Below are 9,227 nucleotides of genomic sequence, written 5' to 3'. Positions count from 1 at the left end.
CCCTTAATCCTTGCCTCTCATCCTCAGTTTTTGGTGACAAAATACACGAGCCTATGGTGTTTCCCCCAATTATTTTATTCCTGGAGCATACTAATTTATTCAGGATTTAAACTGGAGACAAATCACCTACGCTCAAGAATACACATTTCCTCTCTTGAGCTTCCAAAGTGATAGGCAGGCATAGTCTTTGTAAGTGCAAGATGCCCGGTTTATATTCCTTGCAGCCATCTCTGCTGATACAATGGCACAGAGGTATGCGACCAATGCTGCATGGAACTGTCCTGCTCCAGTGCAACAATCCATCAAACATAGTTGCTTAAACTGTCTAGTAGTTCAGTTCCTAGGGTCCACTTCTTCATGTACCCAGAATCATGCCCGTGTACTAACAACAGAAACCCTAGGGAGATTTCCTAGTGAAACAGGAAGAACAGTAAGGCCTTTGGATATCTCCTGAATCTTTGGTATAGGGTGAGTAGCCTAATCCTTTAAATACCCCAATTATGGGTGCTCTCAACACACACTGCCACTGTGTTTCTTGTTGAAATGTGTGCCAACCACATGAGGAAGCACCAGACAATTTCTCATTGTCACCACACTATTTTCTGCCTAAAAACCTATATTGGAAACAACTCTATTCAGTTAACCCTGTGGATGCTGGATTCCCAGAATTAATCAGTTAGCAGAAGTTCCTTTCTAGGAGGCATCGTTTTGCCATGTTACTTCATACGCCTAAATGAAGTGAGTACGTAACAAACCCCCTTTTTAAGAAAAAAAGGACATAGCTGCATCTTTGCATTCTGCTGTGAATTATGACTCTATAGTGTTAAAGTCAAAGACCAGACAAGCCTCTAGTCAGAAGCCCGATTCACATGCTTAAGGAAACCAACAAGGTTTGTTATGTTCTAAGGCACTTTTTCCCAACCAGATGACCTTCAGTTGGACTACAGCTCCTATCAACCATGCTGGCTGGGACGGAAAGTACTGTAGTACAAATCATCTAGAAGCTGTGATGTTAGGGAAGGCGCTGCAAAGAGAGGTAACTGGTTATAGGTGAAATTTGATAGTGCCAGTCTGCTGGCATGGTTACCAGAAAGCACTGACAGGGTGGAGGGGGGGGGTGAAACCTAAAGCTATAAAAGTATTTTGAAATAAGTGAAGGTAGTATTGCTATCCGGGGAGTACATTCTGAACTCAAGCTTTGCTCAAAAACCAAGAGTGGTAGAAAATCAGAAATAGAAGTGGAATTAAGTTTGGTTTTTCCCCCACAAGACATTCTGTATCACATCTAATATTTACACTGAATGAGTGTGCTGAAATTAAACACTTGAATGCTGAAATCAAAAACATAAGCAATACAGATTTTAATTTCAGTATTTTTGAAGTACAGGAAGTGGAAACTATGGTCAAATACAAATTTAAACAAGCCACTTGTCCTTCCAAACAAGAAATCAATAAGCTACTTATATAAACTTACAAATATTAAAGTAAAATTGAAACAAAATAAATACTGTACATACACTTTCCCTGCCTGCAGGCAAAAATGGGATGGGAAACACTGTTATAAATCGAAAAAATGCTCTTAAAGCTGCAGCATCCCATTTCCCAGCCAAAACACTCGACACAGTAGTGTGTTTCTGTAAAAAGGAGCAGAGGACACACAACCCCCTATGCAGAAAGACAGCTATTTCACAAACATTCAAAAAAGTTAGAAATCAGACTGACAGTAGAAAAAGGGTGTGTGGGGGGGAGTCACATCAGCAAAAACACTACTACAAAACTAGTAAATATAGCCAAGACCTAACCCCTTTTTTTTCAAATGCAATGAATATTTTTAAAATGCCAAAGCACAGGCAAAGTTAAAACTGTGATAATTCATATTAATATAATCTCTTAAAGTGATTTTTCATTCCCTCCCCACAGCAAGAAACTATTATGGCTTAAAATTTATATTCAAAGTCCTTTTCTAGTTAGAAACGCAGCTTCAGCGGCAGCTACGTTTCCTAATCAGTGCTCGTCTCATTCTCACCCAGTGTTGCATGATTCGTTCGTTTTGTAGACAGATCTTTGCCTTTTTGGAAAAAAACAGATGTTGCAGCTCTGAACCCAGTTTAAACTACAAAACGGTAAGGCCCTTAAATTCAGTTCATATTTACTACACAAAATAAAGTTGCCCTGGATTCACTTAGGCCCAAAGCCATGAACAGTTTTTAATGGTCTGGAAGTATGAATAATGCAAATTCTTCTTCTTCTTCTCCTCCTCACAAAATGATGACTTGAGATTTTTGGTGGCACAGAAATTGTGGGCAAGGAGAGGCATTACGCAGGGGATTCTCTGGTCATTTATAGCATTGGGTCTCATTGGGTTTCTTCCAAGCTACCAGTTACAGAGTAAGCAAAAGTGTCAAGTCAGGACTCAAATCCTACAAAGTTTTGTTTCTTTAATGACTACGCATCCTGGCAAATGAAGGCAGTCTACGGCATGTTAAAAGCTTAGGCGAAGTAAAGTTTATTTGATCTGACCATGACATTGTACGGCTGAAGAACATTATGTAAGCATTTCAGATTGTGGCCAGAAAGGCAGCTCTTCTTGTTCTGCCCCTCTGAGATGGTTTGGAAAATGATTGTATGTCATTGTTACTGATTGCATAGGTAAATCTTACCACAGAAGTCAACTGAGGCTAGTTTGTAGGCTGGCTTTATCAGTAAGTATTGGATAAAGTGAAATGTGGCTGGGGATGTCACTAAACACCAGTATACCAATGCCCTTTTCGATTCTCTCTCTCTCTCGTTTGGGCAAAGCCCAAACATTTCATTTCACATATTCCTATCACCTTACAACTGCAAGAGAGAATAGGTCTATTGTAATTCCACCCTACAGCTGAAGCTCTTGTTTCAGTTATTTAAAAATATCTTCTCTTTGAAAATAAGGTTCACTCACCTTCTGCCAGATATGGCTTTAGAACTGCTTCCTGTCCCTCAAGGAAGTGAAATGATGAAGTCAGGACTATAGCACCCAATTCAGACAATCTATTACACATAAAAGTCTGGTGCAGCAAGGGTCTCTATCAAGCAAGTTATTAACACACAAACAAGACTTGTCTCGATCAAGCCACCAAAATAATTGTTGCTTCAGAGCAATTTATTTTGGTGCACACAATTGATGTACTCTACCTTCCTCAAAATTAATCTTAATGCCTAATCCAAAGCTTCATTTTGGTAAAAGTCTTACTAAAGTGGTAATAGGGGATATTTCCCTCGATTTGTATTTGAAAGACAAAAGGTCAGAAGAAACTACAAAGTATTTCTCTTGGTCTATGAAAATATGTTTGCATGCTCATGACAATGGAAGTGAGTCGTGGGGGTGGCGGGGGTGGAGGAATGAGAAAAGTAACTGGAAACAGCCATTAAAAAACCCTCTTCCCTTCTACCACCACCATCACCCAATAAGGCCATAGCTATATTTTAGTAATCAAGATATGTTGAGAGAAAGTAGATCAGTTATAGGATCTGCTAGCTACTATGGATTCACTGGATATGCAAATGCTTCGAAATTCACTTTAGAATTGCTTTTTCCGTCTAAACCAAAAGGACAAGTAATTTTACTTTAAGAGGGAATAGAGAACTTATATGGACTGCTGGGGGGGGGGGACATTTTCTCTTACCAATACTGAAAAGTGTGCAATTTCAGATTAACCAGTAAATTTCCGTGTTTCCAAAAGCTAGTATTAAATTCCCTTTCTGTAACTGGCTCTGACAACATGCAGCTTATCCAGTTTGGTTTTAGTTACATAATGTGGACACACAAGTGCTGGGGGGGACGGGACTGTAATTCGATGAAGAAAGAAGAGTGAAGAACAAATGTGTGGTAACTTTCAAAATCTAGGACACACCACAATCCCATTATCCTATTTTTATCCATTTACACTCCACAACTAACCATATTTACTCAGAGGTCAGTCCCAATGATTACAATGGGGCTTATTTCCAAGTTAAGATTGCTACCTTGGTTATTTTGGCTACCATCCTGCATGTAGCTATGCGGTTAATTCCTATTCAGTTAAATGGGAAGTGTTAGGAACTCTGTCAAGGACTGCAGCCTTGAAATGTCTCCACTGAGAATTTTGGCTAAGTCTTAGTAACTGCAGTAGCCAAGGACGTCTGACTAATATCTATTCTGATAGATGACAAAGGTCATTATGTCTAGTTTAATACAGATACACACATATAGATGCAGCAAATACTGAATATATAAAGTTGTTTAAGCACAGAAAAGTCCTATTTGGGGACTTTTAAGATATTTTATTTTTGATATAACCTGAAGGCTTGGAAGTTTTTATTGAAGTTAAAAGAAGTCAAGCAACTGAGTAGCTTTGGCCATGCTTTAACTCTTTATCAACAGAAGAAGAAATCCAAAGCGGTATCCCTAGTATTCCCACTTTAGTACTGAATAGCCCTCTTACCAAAGTAGTAGTACAGGTGCCTCCCCTTTTCCTCCAAAAACAGCTTAAATATTCAATTTTATATTACAAAAATACAAATTTATCATCTAGGTTATTTACATGTATTTCAGAATTGGCATTTACTACTGGATATTTGCAAAGCATGACGCAAAATAGTCATTCTGAGTTTTAGCAAGCTATGAAACATATTTACATATATACAAAAACTTAAGACCTTTCATTGGCTGGCATGTGTAGACGAGCAATACTCTGCCGCAATAGCCTTCCTCCAAAAAAAGAAAAAAAAGCATCTTAAGTGTCTACACTTAAATCAATAATAGCTGTAGTGCTACCCTTGGTTTACAGCTACCCATGCTTAGCATGAATCGTTCTCCATGATATGGAAACAAATAGGCAGGAGGAGGAAGCACACGTGTGAAAAGAGCTCTTAGTAACGTTATGCCAATTTATCATCCAGAACAAATGGCAAAACATGAGAGGAGGAAGAGGGAGGAGCAAGAAGGGAAAGGTTAACTGGCAAAGAATACGTACTTTAGAAGTCAGTACAAAAGCCAGTCAAGAGCTTATATAAAGAGCGGAAATTAACATGTGATTCCATGTGCCTTAACTTAATGCATCACATCCATGTTTAAGACTATACCTGTTATCAATTGTTTGAATGCAGAGTAAATCATTCATGTGGCTCTCCACTGGAGACAGACAGACAGACGGAAGACAGACAGACATTAAGGACAAACAAAAACCTTCACATTCTCAACATCTAAAATAATCATAATTCCCACAAAGAGTTTTCCAAATAAATAATTTTAAAATGAATTCAATAGTTGCAAAAAAAAATCAAATCTGTCAAATAAATTATTGATAACCACCTTCATCACACTCTTCTGTTCGTGAATTAGCTCAGACGCTACCAGAAACAACAAAATGATTGAGCCCTGAAGAAAGACCATCTCCCAAGTCCATAGTCTCTCTGAATATTCCCCTGTTTCCCAAATGGTTATTGCTGAGCAGGTGTGGCACAGTGAAAATGCAGCATTGAGTTTTTGTTCATTAGGCAGTGTTCTAATAAGGTACATGCATTCTGCTTCAAGCAGAGGAATAAAACAGAAGCTCCAGGCACTGTTCCCCCTCAGTACTGGTCCGTGCATAAAAAGGACAGCAGCAGCAGCAGTGGTAGCAGCTACTGCATCAAACAAAGAAGCGCGCATGGCCATTTCGGTTCAGCTTTAGAATCTTCCCTAGGCGCTGCTTGGCAGTTGCCATTCCTTTCTTTGGACGCTTTCCTGAAAAAGAAAGAAAAAGTTGGTACTGCTAACCACCACTCACGCTTGTACTTCCATAGCTCAGTAAAATCAGCCCCATGTTGGCACAACATGGGATTTCCTAGACAGGAATATGAGGAAACAGAAACTTGTCAGGAACTAGCTATATTCTGTTCTGACTCTTCCGGTATACTGACTACTACTCCAATTAGATAGTTGTGAGATACCAACCACCTGAAGGGCAAATGTACAAATTTGAGGTTGCAATACTAACTACCACCAGTCCTTATTTATATAATGCATTCCAATGTATATGGAGTGTTCTGAACTACAGGCTTGTAAGGGATGTCATTATTATGCCATTGTTGTTATTATGTATTTTGTGCCACACAAAATACATATTAAAAACTAGAACAACAACACCTCTTACCCTATATTGCCCTTGCCCTATAGAGTATAGGTGTGTGTAAGGCTAAAAAAAAGAAATGTGCACAACATAATCCCTCACGTGAAATATTATGGAATTCAACATCTAAAAAGGACCAATTGTGTGGCACTGCAGACTGGGTAGGAACCCATTTTCTGAATGGGCACATCGTTTAAACCATGCACTACAGCTTGTTTTGCAAAAATCAATTGTCAGTGATTTCTGTCTAAGAGAAATAAACACAGATGATTACACCACCTTTTGTTGCCTGATTGTTGATAGGGGGTGGATTTGATGCTGGCCGCTTAGTTGGATGAAGAGGTACAGACAACGATGTTTCACCATATGGCCTGTCAGGACTGAGGCTGCCATCACTTAGCCTGCACTCCCCTTCAATCAAGCTCGAGTCCTGGATGCACTTGCCATGGGGGAAGTTCAAAGCATTGTTTTGTAAATGGATCCTGTTTTCTGGAATTTTATAACTGGTCTCAGAAGCACCTTCCTTCTTGAAGTATTTCTGAGCTTTACTTGTATCCTATGGAGGGAGAAGAACAGTTTGATTCTGGAATGCAACGAATACACCACCAGAAAGATAGTTTTTGTAACTTTAAATAGTTTGTTCTAGGAAGCCAATAACTACATTCTGAATGAATGGGAGACACCTACAAACATATGAAAACATCAACACTATGTTCAGAAAACAACAAAGAACTTAAATGTGGGTAGACTACACCCATAGAAGAGGTGAACTTGACTACTTTTCCTTTCTTTGTGTAACCTACACCAATGCAGCCTTGCATGCCACACTTCGGCATCTCTCCCCCTGCCATCCCACTTTTAGATTTGTCAGCAGCCTTCGACATGGTCAACCACAAATTTTTGGACTACCGCCTTGCCGACGTGGGGATTCAGGGCACAGTCTTACAATGGCTGCGCTCTTTCCTTTCAGGTCAGGGACAGAGGCTGGCACTAGGGGAGGAGTTGTCACTGCACCCCTTGGTGTGTGGAGTGCCGCAAGGTGTAATCCTCTCCCCAGTGCTTTTTAACATTTTTATGTGCCCCCTTGCCCAGAATTTGGGGCTGGGTTGTCATCAATATGCTGATGACACCCATCTTCATCTGTTGATGGACGACCATCCTGACTCAGCCCCAGACACACTAACCAGATGCTTGGAAGCTGTGGCTGCATGGCTGTGTGGGAGCCAGTTGAAGTTAAATCCTTCGAAGACAGAGGTCCTCTGGCTGGGTCGGGACGACATGGGGTTGGGGGGCCAACTCCCATCTCTTGCAGGGGCTCAATTTGTGCCTATGCCTTCTGTCAGGAGTTTGGGTGTAACCTTTGACGCCTCCCTCTTTATGGAGGCGCAGGTTGCAGCTACAGCAAAGGCGGCATTTTTCCACCTTCGCCGTGCTAAGCAGGTGGTCCCTTACCTTTCTCGCCCTGATCTAGCCACAGTGATCCATGGGATGGTCACCTCCAGGCTTGATTATTGTAACTCACTCTACGTGGGGCTGCCCTTGAAGCTGACCCAGAAACTCCAGCTGGTGCAGAATGCAGCTGCAAGCCTCCTTACAGGGTCCTTGCTGTGGGACCACATCCATCCAGTGCTATACCAGCTGTACTGGCTCCCGGTGGAGTACAGGGTCAGGTTTAAGGTGCTGGTTTTAACCTTTAAAGCCCTATACGGCCTAGGACCCCTGTAGTTACAGGACCGCCGTATACCCCACAGAGGACCTTACGGTCTGCAAATAATAATATCTTGGAGGTCCCAGGCCACAAGGAGGTGAAACTGGCCTCAACCAGGGCCAAGGCATTTTCGGCTTTGGCCCCAGCCAGGTGGAACGTTCTATCGCAGGAGACCAGGGCCCTGTGGGACTTGACATCCTTCCGCAGGGCTTGCAAGACGGAGCTGTTCCGCCTGGCCTTTGGTCCGGGCCCAGTTTGACCCCCCCATGGGACACTGTAAGTTACCTCTTTGGCCCTTTTATCGGCTCATGTGGGACCATCATTCCGCACACCCCTGATGAATACTTGAGGTTCTCGACCCCATGGTTGTAATATGTTGGCAGTCATTTAATTTTATCCTGATTCTAATTTATAATTAATTGTTCAATTAATCAAACACTAATTTTTTTATTGTGTTTTAATGTATTTGATATTAGCCGCCCTGAGCCCAGTCTTGGCCGGGGTGGGCGGGGTATAAATAAAAATTTATTTACTTACTTATTTACACTATCACTTATTTATAAAAACATGCAAAAAAATACTTAAGTGTCCAAGTTATACAGCATCCTTCACCAAAGAGTACATTCATGTTAGAGCAGAGGCAATTACTTGCAAGGGGAAATTAATCAAAGTTATATTCTGTAATCTGGAACCCCTCTGAATATTTAGTGTGAGCTTGAGGAACCCCCAACCTGTGACCCAAACTAGGCCCACAAGGCTGTTTCCCCCAGCCACAGCCACCTGCCCCAAACTGGATGTTATATGAAGTCAGGTGTGGGGCAGGCTGCAAAGGAACAATGGGAAGCCTTAAAGCATGCTCCCAATTGTTCCTCTGCCAGTAAGAGTTTGCATTCGGCACCTTTTAAATTTGGTGTCAAAAGCAAGCGCTGCTGGGATCAGCTTCATTCAGCAGCTGTCAATCGGAGCTGACCCCTGCAGAAAGCGGGCTTGGAATTGGCCTTAAATTTTAATTCTTCCTTTGAAGTTGAATCACATAATTGTATAGGATGCCCAATGATTGGCACAGCATCCCCACCCACATGTCAAAAGCAGTCTGCCAAGAGCAAATTGGCCAAATCCAGTTCCCACTCCTGATTTAATGTGTACAGTACACAGCAAGCTGCATTATTAGACACATAATATAATCTTACCTGAGGATTTACTTTAGAAACTGCATGTAATTGTGAAGCAAATGTTGAAGCTCCCACATCTTTTTCTTCTTTTATGTGCTTACCTGAACAGAAATTTGAAGTTCTTAGTATATTTTATATGTTATTCATTCCCCCCTACAGATTCCACCTAGTGTACTACCAGAGTAACCCAAGAGAAGTTCAACAAAACAAATTTTACAC

General features: G+C 41.2%; 1 protein-coding gene across 3 annotated transcripts in view; it reads right to left on the bottom strand.

Annotated features, from left to right (window-relative positions):
• Positions 1–1,337: 1,337 nt before the first annotated feature.
• Positions 1,338–9,227, bottom strand: part of KDM7A (lysine demethylase 7A) — a 49,576-nt gene continuing 41,686 nt past the window's right edge. For all 3 annotated transcript variants that reach the window (XM_083461944.1, XM_083461943.1, XM_083461945.1), the window contains exons 18-20: positions 9,027–9,109; positions 6,408–6,684; positions 1,338–5,743 (exon numbers count right to left, since the gene is read on the bottom strand). In XM_083461944.1, the coding sequence (XP_083318070.1) occupies positions 5,649–5,743; positions 6,408–6,684; positions 9,027–9,109 (455 nt within the window). In that variant the 3' untranslated portion in view covers positions 1,338–5,648. The remainder of the gene's footprint in view (positions 5,744–6,407; positions 6,685–9,026; positions 9,110–9,227) is intronic.

Source organism: Podarcis liolepis (genome assembly GCF_965112155.1).
Source record: "Podarcis liolepis genome assembly, chromosome: 10".
Taxonomy (NCBI): domain Eukaryota; kingdom Metazoa; phylum Chordata; class Lepidosauria; order Squamata; family Lacertidae; genus Podarcis; species Podarcis liolepis.
This window is presented reverse-complemented; position numbering and strand designations above follow the sequence as displayed.